Genomic DNA, 26,022 nt, shown 5'->3' with positions numbered 1-26,022 from the left:
GTGCATTAAAATTTTGCACCCCATCTATGAATTCATGAAATTCAGCCCAAAAAGTCATTTATCACGTTCGCTTGCTTGCAGTATATTCTCTTGTCGTTTTAATCTTTTTGCTTTTGAGTTGTAGTATTTCTGAATTTGAAGCTTTAAAACACAAAATCACTCTGATTTATCAACTTAGGTCTGAATGTAAAGTACAGTCAACCAAAATGGAAGATTTTAGCATAAGTAAATGTACTACAGACAAAATAAAATTAAAAATTCATCATTATTTGTCATGCTCTGTTCATGAAACTAGTCCTGACTTAAACCATTCGGAACATTTTCAGAAAAAATATTCGTTTCTTGTTCATGTTTTTGCATACTCAGATACTAATTTTGTTTGAAATATGGGATATTCTTATTCTCTTTTATATTTCACTGTTAAAGTCTGGCTTGGGAAAATTGTTTTCCTTGGAAATGGCATACTTGTCCTATATGTCTGTGACTGTTCTAATAAATTACAGTACTAACAAGTGTGAATAAAATCCCTAGTTATACAGGAATTATCTTGAATGTTTCCTTAATCTGAAATGCAAAATGTAACCCATGTGCAAAAATAGAGCAAGTTTATCTTAAAAAAGTTCTCCACGAATACATCTTTTTCAGGGTCCTTACATGCTTTTGTGTATTTTTCACTCAAGTTCATTGTGTACCTTTCTTTCATCTAATTTGTGAAGTATTCCTCTTTGAATACTAACATTTGAATTTGTTTAACTGATTTTAAAGTACTTGTATATTTTGGTCAATGCGTGGGGAAATGAGGAACTGTGGCCCTGAGTGTTCTAAGCATTCCATACTGCATTTTTCTTAAGAGTACAGTTCAGTTAAAAGAGAAATGTGTTTCGTACTTTGTGAAAATTTTATTTACTTATTATGTGTCATGCTCATGATAAATAAAGATGTTATGCATGTGCGCAGGACTGCGTGGCTCCAATGTTTAATTAAAATAATGCTTTTCAAAAAAGTGTGGTCTTTCTTATATTAGAAATGCGTTAAAATTTTTAAAGTTGGTGACTATAGTAGATCATTATATGGACTTTCTGTCATTATTACCTATTTTGTATAATTATTTGTGTGTAATTTTATTTATTATCTATGAGAAGTTAAATGTCAGTCAAAAAAGCTGTAAAAGTTCATTAGTAAGCAATGTCAGTTTGAAATTTCTATCTTAAAATTATTTGTGTTAGGTCTTTTATGTTAATTACTATGTTAGATCATTATTTGGAACTCTACTCAATATTTCGTGTAATGTATCATAACTATGTAGGAGTCATTTGTCAGGTATGATAAATTAAATTTCGTTCTCAAAAGGCTGTAAGAGTTCAGTGCTAAGTAAATTATTGACAATGGGAAATATGAGTATTTTTCAGTTAAGTTACAATGAATACGTTAAAAATATTCCAAGTTAACAAATTTTTATATTCCAAATTGGGAAAAAGGCGATAAAGTTTCATTTCCATGGCTGAATATTAATTCCATGTGTATTATAGACTTTAAGTTCTCCTTCACAAAATGTGATTATAATTCAAATTTAAAATAATTCATTACAATGTGGATATTCTTCTCTGTAGTTAAAATATAATTCAATCTTCTGTACCTTGTTAAGAGAGTTAGGCTGTGATAAGTTCAAATAGAGTAGTGTTTATAAAGTTCTGCGGTAAATGGTGGAATCATATTAAAAATCCGAGTGACGTTTTCACATGAAGGAAAAATCAAGGTTCAGTGTATGTTTGGTGATTTAAGTAGGATGTGTGCAAGAAAATACAAGATATTTTCGTAAAATATTTCAAAGAGTTAGCAAAATTTGTGTTAGTAGTATAAATGAATCTTACTGAATGAAAGGGAGTGTTCTGAATATATATGTATAAATATCTGTAGAGTAAAATAAGAAAAAATGAAGTACTATTGGTATGTATCTAAACTTAACTGGGTAGAAATGCTCCATGCATTGGTTTGAGTGGGCTTCATACCATGAAAATTTATTGCTCCTTGTAAGATTTGTTTTAAAGTTAGTAAGTCTTACAATAAAGAAACATGTGTAAGTATGTATTTATTGTGGGAAAAAGGAATCAGAAATACAGCATGAATATGTTTTATAAGTTAAATATAAGGGTAAATGTGTAAATGGAAAGTGTAAAAATTACATTTGTGAGACATAGTTTGGTGAATCCTTTGAATAAAAGTAAGACGTGTAAAAGGGAATCATCAAAGTTTTGTATAGTCAGTAAAATACATTAGAAGGAAAAGTTCTGAGTATCTCCAACTTAGTAGTAAAAAAGTAAGAAATGTAGTATTCCAGTTAAACTATATAGAAAGAGCATTGTGTATATTGGCTTAATGTTACAGAAAATATTATCTAGTGAAGTTATATGCATGTAAATTCCAGCTTAAAATTTCAAAGACACAGAAATGTAGGTAAGTTTACTTTTGGAGAAATGGAAATGTAACATCGTATTGTATTTAAAACAAGGGAAAAAAGTTAAGGGTAAAATAAAAATGTAACAAAAAAACATTTGTGTAAACAAAAAACTTAAAAAAATTAAAATTATGAAACTAAATATTACTTTTGTAAAAAAAATCAAGTTAAAAATGTAGTAACAACTTTTTTTAAAATAAAAAGCGGAAAGGAAAATTAAATTTGGAAAAATAAATATTTCTTTTGTAAAACCAAAAAAAAGTTTAAACAAAAAATTAAAATAAAGTAAAGTAAAAATACGGAAAGGAAAAAAAACTTTTGCAAAATAAAAAAGTGAAAAAGAAAAATTCAATTCGTAAATAAAAATATTACTTTTGTAAAACCAAAAAGAAAGTTAAAAATACAAAAAGGAAAAAATTTTGGAAAAAAAAAAAAAACTTTTGCAAGATAAAAAAGTGACAAGGAAAATTCAATTCGTAAAAATAAATATTACTTTTGTAAAACCAAAAAGAAAATTAAATATAAAAAAATAAACTTTGCAAGATAAAAAGTAAAAAGAAAATTTAAATTCACTTTTGTGGAAGTAAACGTCATTTTACGAAAGTTAAAAATAAAATTTATGTTTGGGAAAGGGAAAATAATGAAATAAAAAATTAATAAATTAACTAATAACTTAAAAAAGTAAGAATGAGATGAAAAATGAAAACAATTAAAAATATTTCAATAATAAAAAAAATTAAACTGTGGGGAAATCTTACATTTAAAACAGCAATGAATAAAGTAATGATTAAGATGCCAAAAGAAATCCAGCCGTCGTGTAAATACAAATGTGTGACGCGGTTTTCATGTCAAAGCGCATGCTCAGACTTTCAGCCTTATGTCATCAATGGTGCAAAAAGTCAAAGGGCCAAAGAGGGTTTCAAATAACAAGTCTGATAAGAGGACCGGGTAGCCGAGCGGTAAAGCGCTAGACTCCCATCCCAGAGATAGCGAGTTCGAATCTCAGCCGTGGAGTTCCTTTTAAAATTCAGGGAAAATAATATTAATTTCCACAAAAATTCATTAAAAGTAATTAATTAAATAATGACGTACTAAATAATTAAGATACTTATTAAAAAGAGTAAATAAAAAAAATTAATGACATACAAAATAGTATTAATATTAATCAAATATCAAACTAATATTAATCACGTGTCAAATAATTAAAATAATAAATTAAAAGAGATGTCATTCCAAACACGTGGTTCAAGAGTTCGTTGCAACAAAACCTAAAAATATATATTCGATGCCACAAAAAATAAAAACTTTGAAAAGATCGTTGCCACACCATAAAAACGAAACTTTGATGATGTCATTCCAACGCGGGAAGGAATCCAAGATGGCGCTGGTATCGTCACTTTCGGTTGTTACGTAATCCAAGATGGCGGAGGCCACGCCCCCTATAGCCTCGGGCGTAGCACGGTTACCTGCGGTTACTACTTACTTGAATTTTCATCAGGCAAGGGGAATTTTATTTTGCTGAAGCTAAGTGCTGAATAAATAAGATTGGGGTTAGTTTTTCTTTTCATAGTGGGATGGCAGAAAGGTTTCGTTGTTAAACTCTGCAGCTTGGTTAAGCTGAAGGACTTTCATGTAGGTGCTTTTCTTTCCTGCACTGATTGGTGGTGGAAAAATACTAGTTAAACTATCAAGATTTATATTTGAAATTGTGCGATACGCTCGAGTAATGCAAAGGCCTTTGAATTCAATTCAAACATGTAATCTTTCTCACTGTCATTGGTTTTGCCCAAATTCCGGCTCTGTAGTTTACCATTTTTGATATGACTATTTTTAGAAGAATCTGTCATATATGAGGATTTAAGCCCCAGTTATATCCATGCATATGTCGTAGGAAGTAGCTATTGATGTTGCACGAAGTTTAATATTTTGTAGATGAGGAATCCATGAGAATTTCCTTTCGATTGTTAACCCAAGGTACTTGATTGTATTCACAGACTTAATCTTTTGATAATAATTTTTTAGAGCTGAGGCTTTAGTTATGTTTTTCAATGGTTTATGGATTAAGCACTTAATAAAAGTGCGAAGGTTACTGATTTTCTAGCTGCCAGAAATCAGGAGTTATGCAGCACGAGTTAGCCGCCCAAAAAAGTGCTTCAGTAACAGCGAAACAAAGCAGTTAAATACAGATGCAATACTTGCGCGTTCGGACTCCACAGAAGGCCATAAGCACTGCTAACAACATAAAGCAGGACATAGAGCACTCAGAAGTATTGTAAGGGGCTAAACCTATGTATCGCTAAGCACCAAATCGCCAGATATGACGAAGATACAATCATTTCATAGGCACCACCAGTCATAGGCAAATGTCATAGGCAATGTCATGCACCACCAGTCCAAGCAGGCCAACATATTACTTTCGAGAAGCAGCCAAAAGAATTTTCAACAGAGCCATGTTTCCGAATTAAATCTGGATGTGAATCTGAACTGTAACTAAAAAATTAATCAGTGGGTGAAATAAAATTTCATTAATAAAATAAATCACAGTAAATTAAACTAAATTAATGATTATTAATTTTTCCAAATTTCTAACTTATAATGTGTATAATTCCTTTATATATAGAGAGAGAGACTTTCTTTTTGGGCATTTAGCTATTTTTTAGCGTACTTACCAAAATTTTTGGGACTTCAAGGTGCACATGTTCAAGTGGAGGACTATGTGCATTTAAAATCTGGTGTCTCTAGATGCCGTAGTTTTTCCCAGATACAAGGAACATACATACATACAGATTCTTTATTATTGAAAAGTAATTCAAATATCTTGTGATCTCGGTGTCAGCAAATAACAGTAAGTACACTGCTAAAAAAAAAAAAAAAAAAAAAAAAAAAAAAAAAAATGGGACAGTGCTATATCTCCCGTTCTACTGGGCCGATTGACAAAATTCAAACTGCGTTTTTCATGTCTCGAAAGCGCGACTTAGGATATATATTAGATTTATATATAGCACTATTCTAACATAGGTATTTTGACACAAAATCGGACTTTTTCTGAAATAACATACCAATTTTTTTCCATATTTCGATTCTACGGCTCAAATTATGCCAGAATACCAAGTTGTGTAAAAATCGTACGAGTAGTTTTTAAAATATTAGCTCTCAAAATTTTAGCTCCTCAATGTTAATTGAATTCGGCAAATATTTATTAATTTCTCATTTTTTACTAAACTTTTTTTATTTTTTCTCTCACATTTCGAAATTTAGGTTCATTCCAAATAAAATTTACCCATTTTTTGTGTTTTATTTTTTAAATTTCTATTTTTAAATAATTTTTATAAATTTTTCGAAAAAAATTTTGAATTATAACCTATAAAATTTTTACCATCATCATAAAGTAGGTGTATTTTTAAGCATATCTGCAAAAAATTAGACTTTTTTATTCAAAATTTTCTAAGATATACACGAATTTACATATTTTCGCGTTTTGAAATTTGGCATCTTTTTTTTTTGAGCGATAATAACGCCAAATGTGGTCTATGGATTTTTGTTACACTGAATTGCCACAGCTATTTTTAACCTTAAATTTCAAGTAAAATTTTACGGAGAATTAATTATATGAAATTTTTTCCCACAATAAGACGTAATAAATATTTATTAATACTATATGAAAATCTATTTTTTAAATTATAAATGATATTATTCAAATTTTTAACAATTTTTTTAAATTTCTCTCTTTCATCATTTTTTAAAAAAAATAAGAGTAAATTTTTCTAAGAGTAAATTTTTACCTTCGGCGTTCTATCGTCTGCTACTTTACTTCGTTTAAATCGAATTGTCTAAAACTGAGAATTTTCGTTTAATGTTTATTTGAATTTAATGAAAATATTTTATGACATTAACTGCATAATTTATTTCTAAAAAAACTGTTGCTTTTGAAGTGGCTGAAAGAGCGGCAGATACTATCATCCATATTTTTAAAGCATAGTATATTTTTATAGAAATATAAGATTTTGAATAATCATTTTTATAAAAGTCAAATTATGATATAAACATACAACCCTGTAGAGACTGAATTAATGGAAATTCAATGGTTATGTAGAAATGATCTGCAGCTACTTAATGGCTGGATAAGTCAGCAGATTCTGTGGACAAGCAAGAATAATTATATAAACGACACCCAACATTCTGTTTTTTTGTATTTAATGTCAATTTAATCTGTAAAAATGTATTTTTGTGCGTAGCTTATTTTCATTATATCCTTAAAATTCTAATTTAGAATGTAATTGTCAAGAACTGAATCCTAATCATCAGTAATATAATAAGTAATTATTGCGGTTATTAATAAATCCTTCTTATAAAGTAATTGCAAATATTTCAAAAAACGTTCTGTCTGAATGCAAGTATTTTTCTATGCAAAATTTTTAATTTATATTAATAAAGATTGCACACGATATTATTTATTTGCACTTCAATTTTTACCGTCAGCTCTAGTAGAAGTTACAAATCAATTATATTTAATTAAGGATTGGATTGGATTATTTAATTATGGCAAAGCACACGAGGGCTATCTGCCTAAAGGGAGGATGCCTTCGTGGAGGACTTTCTAAGGTAAACTGGCTCGTATACACGTTACACATGGGGAAAACCACTAAAACGCCCATGCAGCCAGCCCGTTCGCGGGATTCGAACTTCCGACCGAACTACCAGTGCTCAGCGTCTTTACTGCTCGGCTGCTAGTGGGCTATTTAATTAAGGAATGACCATCTAAATTTAGAAACAGCGTACCGTAACAGCAATTCAATTATTGGCGCCGTATCTTTCATGTTACTCCTGATTGGCAAGCTACATGATTTTTAATGAGTATTCGGGTTTTGATAGTAACTTCATTTGGAAATCGCGCTTAAACTAGGTTAGTTGGTTAATTGAACATAGAAAGAATGTGGGAGCTATTTGGTTAAGATGCTTTCATAGAGAACCTTTGTAAAGAGAACCTAGAAAACTACGAAAACCAACCATGCAAAACCCTGGGTTAGACTTCGCAACAAACAGTTAGTATTTAACAATCTTCAAATGCTAGGCAACTGGTGAGGCTCTAATTAAATCTCCAATTTAATATTTTATTTGTAAATATTTAAAATATTGTTGTATACTTAGACCTAAAAAGCAGAACTACCAAGCCGCAGTGCAAATGAATATTCATTTTCTTTTGCAATAATTGTACTCACTTAATATTCTTGGAATATGAGCTAAAGATGGAACGTTCTCGGAAGATTAAAGAAGTGTTTAAATCCAGTGATATAAGGTTTGTCTTAGAAGCTCAGGATCAAAACGATTCTGCAATTGCCCCATTAGTTGACTTGTAAATGGTTGTGAATTAAGCAGATGACTTTTAATCTTACGTTTTCAGTCAGACAACGTATTCCAAATGTTTTGTATTGCGTGATAATGCATCTTTTCATTATTCAATAACCAGTCGGAGAACCGCTTGTGTTCCGAAAATAAGTATGTGTACTCAATCGTCCTGCATGTTTTTCAAATTTGTCTTCTTGTGATTTTTTTTCTTTCCCAAAAACTAAAGTTGCCTCTCAAAGGAAAGTTTTTTGATATTGAAGAGACAAAAGGAGTATGACATCTACTTTTAGAGGCATATCAAAAACAGATCTCTACAAGCCTTCTCTTCCATTACATGTTGTGCAGTCAGACAAAAAGTTGCATCAGCGTAAATTTTATAATCTATTTTTATTACACTCTGATTACTTTACTAACAACATACAGTGAATATATACTAAATCTTTTACATCAGCTTAAGTAATTCGGAATTTTTGACGGAATTGTTGTCGGAACTAGGACTTAGAAGATAGGTCATATTGAATATTTCGATAATCCAATAAACTGAAGGTCGAAGTTTCAATATTTTATTTTCGGAGGGAGGGGAATTTTTTTCAGTTTTGTTCCATTATCCTAAGTATATTTGCTTCGATTCTTTATTTTTTCTATAAAAGCGGAAATCTTACGCATGGTATACATATAACGCATAGCTTCAATTAAAATTTAATAATATACAGGGTGTTTATAATTAAAGTTCCACATTGAAACGGTCATAAAACAAAAACTACTGGATCAAATGTTATCAAATGTTATTAAAAAATCGTGTAAAAGAGATCATAGGAATTTATTTTCCGCGAAAAAAGGGAAGTTCCAAACCTCACCACCAGGGGGAAAATGGCGCTGTATGCAATATTTTTAAACGAAATATGGGTCGGAATCTAACTTAACCTTTTCTTACACGGGTTTAATATGTTGCATACCCTTAAGAAATTTTGAAGTAAGAAAATTACCATTTAAAGGCGTTAAATTCGATAAACGTCGAGTGCGCCATCCGTGTAAGTGAGAAATTCGTCCGTGAAAACCACGAATTAGCGATTAGAAAATGTGAGATCGCAAATCACTCGCACAAGTGCGTACAATCTGGAAATCGTTTTCTTACAGATCGCTAATTTGTAATTTTTGAAGCGTGAATTCAGCCCTAAAACATGAAGATACTGATTCAAAACGCTTTTAATCGATTTGGGCCAAAAAAATCCCTCATGTTATCTATCTATTTCCATTGCATTCTCCTACTGCATTCGATTGCATAGCAGTCATTCCACACCAAACGGTGTGGAATGACAGCTAGTTTTATAATTGAACCATTTTTCTCTGAAGAACAGTCGACAGCTGGACTACTGTGATTGCAGCTCATTTAGATTCAATGTTAAAATGTTTCGTGATACACGAACTGCAGTAACGTGGCATTTTAGATACTACGATTTTTTTGCACGGCTGGGCCCCACCTCGCGTGTGTCGCACATTTACTTAGGCAACATTTCACGAATGAACGTCTTATACGCCAACACTTCCCCTCTTCCCACCAGACCTCAACCTCTGTGACTTTTAGGTATGGGGTTTTCTCAAAAGCACTGTTTATGGTGATAATCTGAACAATTTGGCAGAAATGAAAAATGTTAAACACTGACATGTCCGTAACATTCCTCCCGATATGCTAAGAGCTGCTGTTGAGAATGCAGTAACAGGATTTAACTTGCTTTCGGAAAATGCTAGACGCTACATTGAACATGCTTTGTAACACGTTTCGGAAAATATTAAACACATTTTAAACAGATGTTTTCGTGTCTTATTTCATTTAAGAATCTTGTATACAGCGTCATTTTCCCCCTGGTGATGAGTTTTTTTAACTATTTTTTTCCTCGCTGAAAATAAATTCTCATAACCTCCTTTACACGATTCCCAAGTTTGATAACATTTGTTACGGTAGTTTTCCTTTTATGACCATTTCAAATTGGAACTTTAGTTATAACCACCATGTAAATTAAACTTTAAAAATTTTACAGTTTGGTTCAAGTCCCAGCTTTAAAAATATATATATAAATATAATCTTTTATATTAATCCTCTTAGAAAGAATGTTTTAAGAAGCTAATTTTTCTCTCGCGTTATAGATTGTATAAAAAAACATGATCTTTAATATGATTTAGATTGTTTCAGCCGATATAAGAATCGGGTTACTCGGTGGTACAGAATTAACCCTGCTGGACTGTTTTATTTCTTTATCATTTAGCAAAAATCTTTTAACTAAAATATTTATCCTTTAGACTTCGCTTTTTTTTATTTATAGTTAAAATGACTAGAAAATGAAAAGCTGTCTTCAGCTGAAATGCAATTCATGTAATTGATATTTTAAAAAATTGACAAGAAACCAAAATTTATGGAAGTCTAGCAATCGAAAAATCTTAATTTTCTTGTGTGTGCACTGAAAATAACTGTAGAAGGAAAGAAGAAAATTAGGGAGAAAAGTAAGCAAAAATTTGCAGGGAAATTTGGCTCTCAGACATACCAAGATGTTTAAAAAAGTTGGACGCTTTTGAAGATACTTTCAGGATACTTCAATGAATTTAGGTGTTCAAAGAAAAAACCCTTGGACGTGTACACCAGCAAATACCATTAGTTGAGCTTGTGGTTAACAGAAAAGACAATATGGTTTAGACTATATGGTTGTATAAATTTAAATTACGTTATAGAACATCATATCGTATCATAAATGGAGAATCCCATGATTTTCTCATTCGAATTATTTGAAGATTCAGGAGTTTATCCAGTGATGTATGTGGATGTCACCTAAAGATGTTTTTTTTTCCTCCTGATGAAACAGCGGCCGAGCGATAAAGTCACTGAACGCTGGTAGTTCTGTCCGAGGTCCGAATCCCTCGAACGGGCTGGCTGCTTGGGCATTTTCGTGGTTTTTCCCATGTGCAACGTGTATGCCAGCCAGTTCCCCTTAGAAAGTCCTCCACGAAGGCATCCCTCCCCTTAGGCAGATAACCCTAGTGTGCTTTGTCATAATTAAATAAACCAAACCTCTTGATGAAACCAGTCTTTCCTTTCATCTCATACCTTCAAAATGTTTAGCCTTTAAAGACTGATAAAAGCTCTGACCAAATATTGATGAAATGGATTGAATTGAATTATTAAGTTACGTCAAAGCAGGGCTATCTGCCTAAAAGGAAGGATGCCTTTGTGAAGAACTTTCTAAGGGAAATCAGCTGGCATACACGATACACATGAGAAAATCCACGAAAACGCCCATGCAACCAGCCTGTTTACCGGGATTCGAACCCCGGAGTGAACTATCAGTGTTCAGCGACTTTACCGCTTGGCCGTTTGTGGGCCTTTATGAAATGGAAGGCGATAACTTTATTTAAAATGATTGTCAGAAATATCAAGATATTTCGAAAATTGGATATTTTTTAATATACTTGCGGAATGCCTAAAGAAAAAGAGCAAGAATAAAGTAGAATGCCTGAAGAAAAAGAGAAGAAAAAATACATTTTACGGTAAAATTTAGTATTTGTATTTTTTTTTTAAATTTAAAACTTTTTAATCTTATGATATTTGATTTTTACGATTTCAAAAATAAAATATTTGACTAAAATATGAATAACATTTAAGAAGCCAAATGTAGGATAAAATTGTGTAAAGCAATGGGCACAATGATAAAACTGTTTAAAGCAGTGTATGCAAGTCATCCTAAGTTAAAATGTCGCAATCCTAAGTTAAATGTCTCTCTTATTTATATATATCTTTTCTGAACGGAACATTGAAAGGCGTGTTAACTGTGCTTTACTGTATTTTCTCTTTTAATATATGCAGTTTTCAAACGCATCGTAGTCTGGGTTACAAAGTATTCCTCCGAAAGAAACGCAATTCAAATAAATAAAATCAAATTCTGCAAAATTTATATTAATAAATATATTTAAAATGCTCAATTCGAAGGAATAAATAGAAAATTTTAAAACAATTATCTGAAGAGACAATGCAACACAAACAATTAAAATAAAAGTTAAGAATTTAAAACTATGACAAAAAATATATATAAATAAAACTATTTGAAAAAAAATAAATGCTGCACCTTTATTTACGCAGTTCGAATAGGTAAGTAGAAATTTTTAAAATAGTTATTCGAAAAAAAAAAAAAAAAAAAAAAAAAAAAAAAAAAAAAAAAAACCATGCAACTTAAACAATTAAAATGAAATTCGAAAAAGAAAAAATTACTTAAAATAATAAGTTATAATTAAAAATATAATATAAAGAATATTATTTGGAAAAAAGGAACGATGGTGACTTTTTTTCCGCTCACAGGAAAGGAAACTAGGTTGCCATATATTAAGAAGTTCGCCAAGTGAACTATTCTTGGCGCAAACTGACAAAAAAGTGCCAACATAAATTTGTGAATTTCTCCGTAAATTTCGCTCCAAATTTTACAAAATTTCATATTTAGGCGTAATTTGAGTCGTAGAATCGAAATATGTAAAAAAATTGGTATGTTATTTCAGAAAAAGTCCGATTTTGGGTCAAAATACCTATGTTAGAATAGTGCTATATATAAAACTAATATATATCCTAAGTCGCGCTTTCGAGACATGAAGAACGCAATTTGAATTTTGTCAATCGGCCCAGTAGATCGGGAGATATAGGACTGTCCCTTTTTTTTTTTTTTTTTTTTTTTTTTTTTTTTTTTTTTTTTTTTTTTTTTAGCAGTGTACCTCGGCAGCAGAACAGCACCGTGGACCCCAGAAAGGCGATATGTATCCGGAGAGATGGTGTAAGGGGCCTTTACCTACTTACTCAGGGTAAATAATAGATGGAACTTGCACTTATGCCTAACCTAACCAATTCCATTCTTGTATGGACTATTTGTGACAAAATTTGCTGCCCTTGCCTCTGGCTTTCTTGGAACCGTCAGTAAAATATCAAACTCTGAGCCAAACTTCAGAGGTGTCAGTGTGACGTAGTTGACCGTGTTGAAACAAGCAGGGTGACAAAGCTGTGAGTTTCAGAGCCTGTATGGATATGAATTTGATTCCATGCAATATTTTGTAATAATTTTGACACTCTTACAGTAGTAGCTTCTTTTTGTATTAGCATATGTAATGGTGGAAAGCCTGATAAAACTTGAGTGTCTTACTATCTGCATGACATTTCTTGAAGAAGAGACTCTGCTATGTGAGCAGAGCACGTGCTATGTGAGAGTTTAAGTTTGATTTGCTCTTAAGATAGAGGCCCAATATGCTACGATCCTCTCTGCCACACTGTGGTTATTATATGCGCAAAAACTTCAAGAAAGCATCCTAAGGTAACTATGTTGTTCTCTGCATGGTGTTCGATAACTCGTTCTTTGATTTGCTTGTGGTAAAGCAACTATAAGAGGCAGTCGTCTGTCGTCAATCCAAGGTGCTTACATTATGAGACTGTCCTGACTGTATAGTTATAAACTGTCAGTGCTGACGCCCGTCGCCGAGATGTCCTTTACTAAACTTGCCTTAGTGGCTGATATTGACAAGCTGTGTCCATTCGCTCAGTTTGTGAATATGTGAAGGCATATTTAGGATTCTTAAGATCATGCAGAGTTGTACCACTGATGATAATAACAAAATCATCTGAAAAAGCTATAGCTTTAATAGAAGGAGTGTTATTGTATTGTTCAAATATTGTTTTAGCCATCAGGTTCCCTAAGGTTGGTCCGAGACGCGAGCCTTGTAGGCAGTTTCTGATAGTATGACGCTTTTGTAGTCTGGTCTTGTGTTTTTTTTCCTTAGATAATTTGCGGTGACGCTGCAGAGCATCTTCTGACAGGAGACCTTGTATTAGGCTAAGGTATTAGTATGTGAGGTCACCATAGTGAATCAGATGAGTCCATGATATATCAGTTGACATAACAAAGGTGCGAAGACTATCATAGTGAATCAGATGCGTCCTTGATATATCAGTTGACATAACAAAGGTGCGAAGATTGACTCGAAGGTTGTTGTTTTGTGTGTATAAGGTATTTCTCCCGCTTTCCTAACGTGCCTTCGTGGTGTAGTGGTTCTGCACGCTGAGCCGGTATTCCAGAGATCCATCGTTCGATTCCCGGCGAAGGCGTTGCATATTTTTCATCTTGCCTGTTTCCAATTAACCCAATATCTCTACAGTGGCGCCCGAACTAAAAAGGTGTTGGATGATGATTTTCCTCTAGCAGGATTTGGCGATTGAGTCTCCTAAAAACCCCAGTCGCCCTTAAAAGTGGGAGTATATAAAGTATTTCTCCCGCTTTCCTAGCTTGCCTTCGTGGTGTAGTGGTTCTGCACGCTGGGCCAGTATTCAAGGGGTCCGTGGTTCGATTCCCGGCGAAGGAGTTGCATATTTTTCATCTTGCCTGTTTCCATTTAACCTAATATCTCTATAGTGTGTGTTAGAGATCAGGACATTAATAGCGAGTTCTACATAAAGACCTGTTCTAGAACCTTGGATCTATAGCCTTGATAACTAATAAATGATGCTCAAGTTGGTGTAAGATGCTTCGTTTTAAGCACTTTACCAAAAGCCGGCAGAAGACGTACAACTACCGTCGACCAGGTTCGTACGACTTCCGATCTTTCCGATTTTTTAAAAAGGAGCTCGATTTATTCGGTCTTCAGTCAGTTTATCGGGAGGTGGCATAATCCTGAGCATATGGCTATGAATGTCTGCAGAAATCGTAGGGCCACCGGGAATATTATTTGAATAACACCATTATCTAGACTAGCGGTCTCCAAATGCTTTTTGATAGCGTACCCCTAAAACGAAAATAATTACAAGTTGTACCCCATATAAAATATAATATAATATAATATAATGTAATATAATATAATATAATATAATATAATATAATATAATATAATATAATATAATATAATATAATATAATACAATAAAATATAACATAATATAATATTATGTAATATATGTAATATAATATAATACAATAAAATATAATATAATATATTATATTTATAATATAAAATATTATATTATATTATGTAATATAATATAGCATAATATAATGAAATGTAATATGCATGCTCTTTAAAGACAGTGAAGTTATAATTTTGAGCATCCCAGATGCTAGTGAAGCCAAATACAGTGACCATTAACAGAACTTGGCATTCACGTAATTCACGATCATTCACTTGCAAGTGATCGTGAGGATACTTCGTTGGCATACCATGAAGCTTCGCTTTGTGTGCCTTGTGGGGTACATTCGTGGGGTCCTGTTATTTTTCTTCATTTACCACAGCCTGTCGAGAAATCTTTTGATTCGACAGTATTTTAAGTGCCCCTATACCGAAAAGGCACTATTTATTTATAAATATTCGTGCCTTCTCCAGGATGCGAACTTAAACACGTTGCTATGACAGCCATCTGCCTTACCATAATGCCAACAGGGCGGTACACCAAGCATAAAATTAAATATATAAGAAATCTCAAATTCCGCCTGTAATGCCCTTTATTTTTATTTATTTATTTATTTTTTTTTTAAAATATGTATGTTCTTAAATTTTGCGGTTTTAAAAGTAATATAATCTAATGAAAACTATATGTCTCGCAAAATAAAAAGATGTCCAAAGTCAGTTTTCATCTCTGCATTGTCAGAAATCTCTACGTCTTTACATTAATGCTATATGTTCACTATATTTATCAGAAAAATGCACGAAGGAAAATATACTCGTATTAAGAAGACTGCGATGAATCGTACTTATATATACAATCATGTTCCAAACTACCTTTGCATGCATGAAATTACTGATATCTCAGAAAATGTGAACTTTAATTTTATGAATTTTTGCGCAACAATGCGCAACATCGTGTAACATAAATAGAAAATGAAAATTCAAAACACTGCATATGATTTTATAAAGTTCTAGTTAATTTTCGTGTCCTTGGCTACTAGAACTTTAGGGAAGTATCTAGCGACTATTCTCCGGTCTTCTTACAACTATAAAATATAAGTCAAAAGAAGGGTTAAAATACTCTTTTATTCCCTCAAAGAAACACTCACAAACGGCCCGTTCTCGGGCTTACAGGAAAGCCTCCACATGGGCTTTAAGGTAGAAAATAAGCAACTAAACTAATTCTAACTAGCTAAACTTTAGCCGAAGCTGTATTAAGATAACTAACCGAGTTGGCTCGTATTTGAACATCACCGGCAAATACTAACAGGCATGTACAGCTACGGTCGTATGTAGTAAAATAGGCTCAAAGCAAAGACGTGCCCCGAAGGCAGAACACATTCTACTGAGAACTTCTGAACTCTTCTCCTGAAGTGACTGAACTTCCCATTAAATACTCCTTCTACTTGATTTACATAAAATGCGATACTGGAATCTGATTCTGTCTGGGAGTTGTAGGTGGGAAACAAAAATTTAAAAGAAAGGGTTTCAAATTTAAAAATACCTATTAGAAAATTTAAATAATCCCTACAATATAAAACTCTACGTGAAAAAAAATAAAAAGGATAATTATGTATTATATGGAGAGTTCTGATGCAAAAACTCATATAATTAAGGCTTATCAATTTAATATAGAATGTTATTTCTCCTGTCTTGTAAAAACATATCCCAACGTGTTTTCATGTCGGCAATAACGTTCTTAACCCCAATCTGGGGAATAAATTTGCATTTCTTCAGCAATGGTGTCGTCAGGGCATTTACGTCTTTAGATGATGGATGTCTCCGTGCAATTCCTTTTTAAAGATAGTCCTGTAAGTTCTCTGTCAGGGTAAGATCAGGAAATATTGCTGGCCAAGGCATTCGCTCAGGGTCTTCACTTTCAGGGAATTCTTCAATTGATTGCTCGATGTGGACAAACATTATCGTTCGTAAATAAAAAGTCAGATCTATATACACATCTGAAAAGTCTCGCATAAGGTTTTAAGACCTCACCCTGATATCTCTGGCGCAGGTCAGTGATCTGCTGTAGAAAATATGTAATGGCATACCTCCATAGATCATTATTTCTCCGCATACTGATCTCCGTCATATCTGCATTACCGAAAGTTGGTGTTCAACCTAGTTCTGACATTCTTTGCACCAATCACAACGATCCCACTTTTGTTGTGAAGATATGGTATGTTACGTTGCAGTGAGGAGGCCACCTAATATTTATCCTAAGTAATGTTGGGAAGATAGTGAAACACGTGCTCTTCGCTTTCTGGCATTAAGAACTTTTCCATTAAGCCTTATGCTAACAGTTAGCCGTGATACAATAGTTGGCGTTTACAGTTGGCGATAGGTGCAAACTATGAACTTAACTGCTGAGCAGTAGACTTCCTGTTACGATGGGCAATTACTGCCAGATTTTTTTTCGATCATGAGAAGCAGTTGTTATTCGTTTGCTACCTTATCTAGGCTTCTTTACAACAATTCCAAAGTTCTGAAATTGTTTCCTTAGAGTAGAGACTGTCTGTCTGCAAATAGTCACAATCTCACTACTTACATAATTGTCTACCGTGCTTCTAAACAGCCGATAATTCGCCACTTCATGGGTTTTTCCATATGATACTTCGGAACAATAACAAACCGTTTTAAGTCTTTATACACTGAAATGAAATGTTGGGTAACGCCTTAATTTGCATATGAGAAACCATTTAATAACATTTAATTGGGTAATGGTATTTAAGCTTGTCTTTCACACATTCCCATCAAAAATAGATAATATGGATTAAATATGATTATTTTATAGAAATATCATAGAACATAATTATATTTGTGTATATAAAGATGAATTTCGACGTAAGTGTATAAAGCTAACTTCTACACAGACGATAAACCTTTAATGGCGAATTGCCAATTCTGCAAGCAGGGCATTGTTTATAGTAAACAAATTATACTGCTTTGCCGTGAACATTAATTAAGAATGAAAAAGCTATTGTCTGATCTATAGTATATCACTCCAGCAACCACCCCGTTAAATATTAAAGATTTAAACAGTGGTGATAGACATAAGAAAAAGTATCTAAAACCATTACAATAGAAGTTTTTTTTATTGTTAAATTTTGCCAACTTCGCGGAAAAGGACACCAGTGATATTTATTAGAGAAAGAGAGAGAGAGAGAGAGTCGTGAGTAATGCAGTGTAGAAAAAACCGTTGGCATTCAAATCACCTGGCAGTCTTCTCGGAATGGATGAATAGAGGTCTTTAATTCTCTGCAGTGGAATCTTGTTGTACCATTCATCCTGTAAAACGCTGGCAAGTTGAAGTTAGCGGTGGATAGTGCTCACGCAGATTTCTCTCCAAAATAGCTCACAACGTCTCAATTATATTGATATCTGGTGACTGTAGTGGCCATGGTAGATGTGAAAGTTCACCCTTATGCTCAGAAAACTAGTCCTGGACAATGTGAGCTGCGTGAACAGGAGCTCTGTTGTCTTGGAAATGGCATCACGATTGGGGAACAAAATTTGTACCATGGGATGGACGTAATCAGCCAAAATGGTCACTTAATCCTTGGTAGTAATGTGACCTTGCACAATTGATGGGTCCCATGGCTGCCAAAACCATGACCGAGCCTCCGCCATGTTTCACTCTCGGCAGCAGCCTCTATTATACGCTTGGGATGGCGTTCAGCAGACGTAAACTCGCCCAGAAAGCGGAAACAGTGTGAATCAAGACTCATCCGACCAAATGGCAGTCTTTGCTTGATCTACAGTCCAGGTTTTATGAATTTGGCATCACTTTCTCCTCTTACAGGCATTTTTATCACTAATGAGTGGCTTTTGAATTGCAGCTCGCCCAAAAGTACCCTGCTTGTGGAGCTCCCTTCATATTATTTTGATGCTGACAGGGCTTGTGATTGCAACATTGAGTTCAGCAGTCACTTTTGCAGTTGTAGTTCCCCTTATTTTTGATCGCAATCCTCTTCAGTGATCGTCTGTCATAATCACTCGTAGCACTGTCATTTTCGTCTGCGCTGTGATTTAGCAGATGCAGTGTTTCGGTTTTCCTGTATGAGTTAAAAATCTTAGATATTGTGCCTTTTGAAACACCAAACACTTCAACTATCTTGGTTACGGAAGCACCCACCATACGAGCCTCAACAGTTTTCCCACGTTCGTATTCATTTAGCTCCGACATGATGCACTCCCAACTGCACAGAATTCTGTCTCGATAACGAATGATACTTGCAACATATTGAGGATATTGTACAAATGGCGTTAGTCACCATACACATCAGCCCACCAAAAGCTTTTGCAAGAATAAACATTTCAGTTTAAACCTGCATTTTACGAGGTATTTCCACATTTTTGTCCAATCTCTGTATTTATATACATGTATATATATGATGCTTTTTATAGCTATATTTTGCATTACATGAATGCTGTAGGTTTAAAATTTATTTATTTATAGTGAAGCTGATCCGTTGAAAAACTGGTCCCTTCCGCAGTGGTGGAGAGCAGATGTTACTTATGCTGCTATGGTAGTAAAGGTATTTCATTGTATTCGTGTTTTAGAATAATATTTTTCTATTTCGTTCTAATTTCCTCCGTTCGTGAATGTCATTAGTTGTAAGAACTAAAATTTACATTGAACGAAAAGGTGCTAAAGAATTGCAATGTACTTCCCTTCAAAAATAGATTATGTAAAATTTTTTCTTTCAGATTGTTCTGAGTCATATTCATTTTTACTTTATGAGACATCAGCCTTTGACGAGGAAAGATGTGAAATTTGGTCTTTTAAGCAGTGACAATGCTTTCTTAAGTTATTTTCCAAACCAGTTTACCCAGCGGACTATGTTGGCTCGTTTTCAAGTTAACAACACATTACCCAAATATGTTGAATTTGTTAAGAAACCAGTATACACTGTATTTGGCCTTTTGAGTAAACTTTGTCCTCTCTTATTACGTGCAAAAGTTTTTCAGCAAGGTAAGTAGGCTTCAAATGAATCGTTAAGTAAATTGGAGAAATCTTAGCGAGTGAATCTTAGCGCTTTGAATATCTTGGGCATTAAAATATGTTTAAATGCAATTTAAAATGAAATGAATAGTATCTGGCATTAAATACGGTTAGGGATAATAATACTAATGAAAATAATAAAAAGTAATGTGATTTATTTAAAAAATATTTTTGCATGTATAAAATGTTTCTTTAGTGTTAAAATTAGATATTATTTTAGATTTGCAATTTTAAATTTGTGTAACTATTTCTGAAAATGGCATGTTTGCTTATTTAAGGTAAAAAGATTCTGGCAACTCAGAGTAACATTGGTGTAATTGCAACAGAATGCATATCTAAAAAGTAAGCATTTACTGATTATTAAAATTTTATTTAAGAAGTTTTTCAGATTTTGTTCTCAGTTTTATTTTAATTTTGAAAAGTACTTAATTAAATACTGTAACCAATCCCTTAACATAAACTGTTGGACTAACTGTGACAACTAGGCTGCCCTCTGGTGAGTAGCTAGAGAAGTACTTCAGTAAAAGCCAAGTGTCCCACTTGATAGGTTGTATCACACTCTTGCTCTGTAATATATTTTTAAGTTAAATGTAATGTTCGTGTGTAACTTAAACCTGTTAATAAATACTTGTTACACTATACAGGACTCTTCTATGACCCTATCTAAAACGACCCCCACACAAAGTGGCGCCCAACGTTAATGTTTAGCTTTAAGCATTTTCCTTGGCTTTTGCTCACTTTCTTTTTCAGAAACAGTACTTGCAGCCACGCCCGCTGGATCTAACTCCAAAAACTTTAGGAAAAGAGATACCTTGCCCGTCAGGTATGAATTTTTTTGTGTGTGTCTCACTCTTAACGTCAATTAACTCGAACTGGGTGCCATGGGGTATTGGTGACGCCTCGCTGATACTTGCTTCCGATAAATGCCGATAAATCTAGTGCGTCGATCTTAAGTCTTTCTGGTTTGTTCTCTGCTGCCCATGTAGAATAAGCCTTATGAGTGTTACATAAATAATTTTCTTTACGTTGAGACTGAGTTTTTGATTTTCGACCGATTAGATTATAAAGTGCTATAAATACTCCATTTGCCCATTTGCTTCGCTCGTAAAGTATGTGGTGTGATCTTTGAATGAGAGTGTTTTATCTACATACATTCGTAAATACTTGTAGGAATCAGTGTTTGGAATAATTCATATTTTCCGTTTTTATTTCTGTGTTAACTTGCATACACGTTTTATACCTTCTGTATGAAACGACACAGCGCTATGAAGCATTTAATTTAACTTTCCTTTGTTTACGCCACCTGACGATCGCATTAACATGAAGCTGTAAGTTATGTACTGCAATTTGCGGATATTTTAATTTCTTAAGATGACTGTATATTCAGCATACTTGAAGACGTTGGAGCTGAGTGGGTGTGGAAGATCATTTATGAAAATATTAAATAATATCTGGCAGAGGACAGAACCCTTTGTCACGCCACTGTAAATAATCCTCTTTGAAGAGAGTAAATAATCATTTTTGAAATTTTATAATGACATTATGGATTACAATCCCGTCTATATGTTTTTTCTTTACTTTTTATGAGATTAACTTTTATCTACAAATGGCAATATATTTTTTGGTATTTTACTACTTTGCTATTTTTTTCATTTCACGTTCGAGAGTGAAAAGCAGAAACAAATGTGCAGCTTTAAAAGTTAAAAAAAATTTAGTTGCATTTAATTTTATTTATCATTAACGATTTAATTTTATTAGCTGGCAATAGTATATTTTATTTTTATTTATTTAATGGTAAATTTAGTTCTGACTGTAAACCGAAATTTTCATATTGCAATTTTAAAAAAAAAAAATTTATATAAATTTGTAATTTATGTTAAATATATATTTGTATTTTGTTAAATATGTAAAATTTGTAAAATATTTGTTAAATATACGTTTGTATTTTGAACGAGTTTTCGAAATTTTTATCTGACCTTATCTTCGTATAAATGTGTTAATAAAGATAGCTGCGTATAAAACTTTGCTATGAAAATTAAACGTTTGTAAAACTGTTATGTGTTATTTATCACTTTTTCGTCTAAGAAGATAAAATAATCTTAGTTTTTTTACTGTTTGTAAAAGGTAAATACGATTTCATTTAAAATATCACTAAGAATATTTCTTACTTTTTAAAGTAAGAAAATATAATTTATTAGTTTTCTACTATTTGTAAAAGGTAAATGCGATTTCTAGAGTTAAATATTTTAGGGTTAAAAAGAATCCTTTGCTATATTGCATAGTTAGTCTTTTCAGCATCACTTAATTAAGTGACTCTTTTATTTTATTTCAGGAAAGAATATGTTATTATCATTTATAATGGTGCTGACAGCGCTCATTCAAGTGATCTTGTGGATGTACATTTTATTCTTAACATTTCAAGATCAAATGGCAAGTATTTTTTATTGCTTTAGCATAACTTTTCGTTGCACATTCAGGAAATATTTTAAAGTGAATTTTGTTACTAGCTTTAGTTATATAAAGAAATGAATGCATAATAACGGATAAAAAAGTTTATGGGTATTACACTGAATTCATTAATTCATGGAAAGAGTCTATCCATATTTTTTTATTTGTTGCATAAGGTAGTTCTCCCGACTTCTTAGTGTGCCTTCATGGTGTTGTGGTCTGCACGCTAGGCGCGTATTCCAGAGGTCCGTGGTTCGATTCCCGGCGAAGGCGTTGCTCATTTTTCAATCTCTCTTGCTTCCAAAAAATCGTAATTTCTCTAGAGTTGTGGTTGCTACCTTTAGTTGTCAGGAAGATCGCAAGCTGCTGCGATTTTACGGACAGCATTCCAAAATAGTTATAAGGCTATATGTCTGGTGATTAGGGATGTTATTCAGCGGTTTTCGAAATGTGTTTTCTTTTCTTCTGATCATAAATACACTAATCATCATCTTGAATTGATTATTATTCATTATCCTGGTAGAAACAAGCTCATTACTTTAAAGTACATAACGTCCACGAATATTGAGGGTGGTTATATAACCAGGATCGTTTAAATGTGTGTGTAAGTGCTTGTTTAGTGGCCTGCTTAACAAGTATGAGAATTTTTGCTAAGCGTTTTTCTGCCTGAAGAACTGATTAGCATAATTACAACTACCCAAATAAGAGAATAATAACTCTAATTAAAATGATATGAAAGGTTAATTACAGCTGGTATTATGTGCAATCATTATTTTTTACATTCTTTTTCAATTTTATCATACGTTAAAAATTTTACATGATAAATTGAGTACTTAATATAAAAGTCATGGTTCTGAACTGTTCCTCGAGAAATATCTTCCTCTAAAATACAATTTATAATTTTGAATAATCTTTTAACCGTCAAAAATGAATAGCAAAAAACATTGATGAATTTACTTATAATTTTTACTTAACATCCAAATACAAAAGTAATCAGTAATTTTCTTCTGGGGTGATGCAGATTGCAAGAAAATTTTGTGTAAAAATTGAAAAGACCCCATCACTTTTGGTTCTCCAATTTTTATGAATAAATCGTATTAATAGTACGCATCGGAGCTTTGGCATCCATTATTGCACGGAGTCCTCTTTCCATCAGCTGCATTTGTCCAACAGTTTCTTCAGTATAAGCATTTTTAATCATAGTTTCTACCACAGTATCATCGCTGAGATTAGAACTTAATCAGATTGATTCTGTTGTAACTCTTCCGTCGAAAATAAGTAATACCAAAATACAATTACTTTCGCTTTAGTTGACGCATTCACCAAGTTTCTTGGTATCTTGTAAAACCTCTCCTCACAAGAAGCCATTGCAAAGTGAAAGCAACAACAAACAGTATTTGGAAAAATTTTCCAGAATATTTTCTGACAGTGTTGCTGCTTCTATATCGAAAGAGTTTGAAACTCATCGCACCAAAGAAGACATAAAGATTACCAACGGAATACTGAGAGAAAACGGACAAATCGAATGGATCCTGGAAGATTTTGATACCTGTCCTACCAAAGCTGTCTCATGACGATCCGGTGAAAGGGCTGAAGTATGCTGCAGGCTTATAGAAAATGATGAGCCGTACAACCATAAGAAGTACAAGGTTTTCGCCATTTGAACTGTTTTTCGGTACCGAAATGGAGAATAACGAAGACTTGAGGATCAGTCAAATATAAAACAAAGACTATTTAAATCAGCCAATACAAGAAGATGATGGCATAAGAAATAACGCTAGTAAGTCGGACGTACCACTTTCTGGAGCACCGAGAAGGAAGGAGCAAAGGAGACTGCAGCGCACAATGAACAGACCTTATTGAGGATCTCAGGAGACGCGGGGGTTGCTATATCATTACAGACATTCGGAAGCAGGGCTTTCTTTAGCCTTGGTTCGGGAGAGGGCTTCTACGTCATAGTCGACTCTACTCACGCCGGTCTGCAACATGCGAAGCACATCCACGTATTGCATCCTGTTGTTGCTTTACCTCTTATCGAACTACGTTCTCCAGCCTTTGATGTTTTCTTTCACTTTATTTAGCGATTGCTCTTTCTTATTTACTTCAATTTTATTAATGAAAATGTAGAGGTAGTTGCATTTAATTGCAAAGGCACTCCGTAATCAAAACGCTTTGGAGTTTGGTCCTGTTGTTGATACATCATCGAGGACGTCAGCCAGATATTGTATCATGTTCGAAAGGGGGCTCTTATGTCATCATTGACGTGTTTGGAGAAGTTTCTGGCTTTAGCATGCATTTCTTATTGTGAGACATGTAAAAGTAATGCCTTTATTCCCCCCCCCCCCAATGTTTGACCATTTTATTACACTGTTTAATAAATGACTTAATGGCGAATATCTGATTTCTTACCAAACTCATATGTATCATGCAATGCAAGCCTATATAACTCTGAACATTTTCATACCCATTGCTATTTTGCAGTTTTTTTTTGGGGGGGGGGGGCACGTATTCACATTATTTTTTCTATTACGAGAGAAGAGTAGCATATATAGGTCCTAACTGTAAATTTGAAAATTCATTTCTTTAGTATCTTCATTTCGATGGACAGTACTTGAACTAAACAATGAAGTAACCAACCCTTATGCTGTTTGGAAAACCTTTGGGATGCCAGCGTATCCTACTGCTGAACAGTTTTATCTCATGAAAAAGCAAGAGGTAAAAATGAAAATTAATATTTTTCTGTAAGATATTTCCCTTGCGTTACACAGTTCTATAATGCAATGGATATGAATGAGTGAAACACTGAATGTGATTGTAAAATTAGAAACGAAAATTACGAATACACTTAAAGGTAATCGGGATTTAAAACTAAACATTATGTTAGAAACTTTTGAAGACCTTAAAACTAGTATATGAGAAATAAATATTAGATAGGTTTTATATAAATAGAATTTAGATATAAATGGTATTAAACTGTAAAGTTTTGAATAGAAATTTCTGAGTAAAACTAAGTCAAATAAAAAATCTTGTAGATGATCAATTATGATCGGAGAATGTAACAAGTATTTTAAAAATTGTAAGGAAATGTCTGAATACGTAGTATATTAAAACAATCCATATTGTTAAAAATTGTGTTAACGTCTAAAATGGAATAAAACGTTAGAATCATGAATTGCGAGATTATGACAAATAAAAACAGTATAATAAATAAGTTAAACAAGAATTATGAAATATAAACTAAGAAGGGAAAATCATAAACGTAAGAAAAGTAATTAACAGTTATAGACTTAAATTGCTTAAATTTAAAAAGAAATATTGGACAATGTAAGGAAGATATAGTTAAAAACGTGAAAGAAATTATAAATTCTGTATAAAATTAAGTAAAAGAACTAAGATCATGAAAAATAAACGTTTCTTTTTAAATAGGTTTTAAAACAAGTAAGTTAAAATTAAAGTGTGTATAGAAAACTAGAAAGGTTAAAAAAATAGACAAAAAAAAAAAAAAAAAAAGATGTTAAATATTATGTTTAAAACTAAACTGTATAATAAACAGTTGTTATGTAAATGAAGTTAAAATTCAGAATATGTTGAAAACTATAACGTTAAAAAAAAGCTCGAAATTGCATTTAAAATTAAATAATGTAACAAATAAACTGCATGTATGAGAACAATTACGTTTGTGAAATATAATGTATAAGATAAAATTCAGGGTAAGTTGAAAATAATAAAAGATATGAAAAACATAATATGTGGAAATTAAGTAAAATATTACAAATTAGAGACGATAAGTATTAAAAAATATGACAGTAAACAAATATGCT

At 32.7% G+C, this 26,022-nt stretch overlaps 1 protein-coding gene across 4 annotated transcripts in view; it reads left to right on the top strand.

Moving 5' to 3' along the window:
• Nucleotides 1–26,022, top strand: part of Idua (alpha-L-iduronidase) — a 140,960-nt gene that overhangs the window by 93,953 nt on the left and 20,985 nt on the right. For all 4 annotated transcript variants that reach the window (XM_085807906.1, XM_085807905.1, XM_085807907.1 and 1 more), the window contains 5 exons: nt 19,208–19,286; nt 19,459–19,723; nt 20,032–20,095; nt 22,086–22,183; nt 24,789–24,916. In XM_085807906.1, the coding sequence (XP_085664032.1) occupies nt 19,208–19,286; nt 19,459–19,723; nt 20,032–20,095; nt 22,086–22,183; nt 24,789–24,916 (634 nt within the window). The remainder of the gene's footprint in view (nt 1–19,207; nt 19,287–19,458; nt 19,724–20,031; nt 20,096–22,085; nt 22,184–24,788; nt 24,917–26,022) is intronic.

This window comes from Stegodyphus dumicola, chromosome X1 (assembly GCF_044657685.1).
Source record: "Stegodyphus dumicola isolate Sdum_Otavi_A_Nest chromosome X1, ASM4465768v1".
Lineage (NCBI taxonomy): Eukaryota > Metazoa > Arthropoda > Arachnida > Araneae > Eresidae > Stegodyphus > Stegodyphus dumicola.
The sequence above is the reverse complement of the archived record's forward strand: the minus strand, read 5'-3'. Positions and strand labels throughout refer to the sequence as shown.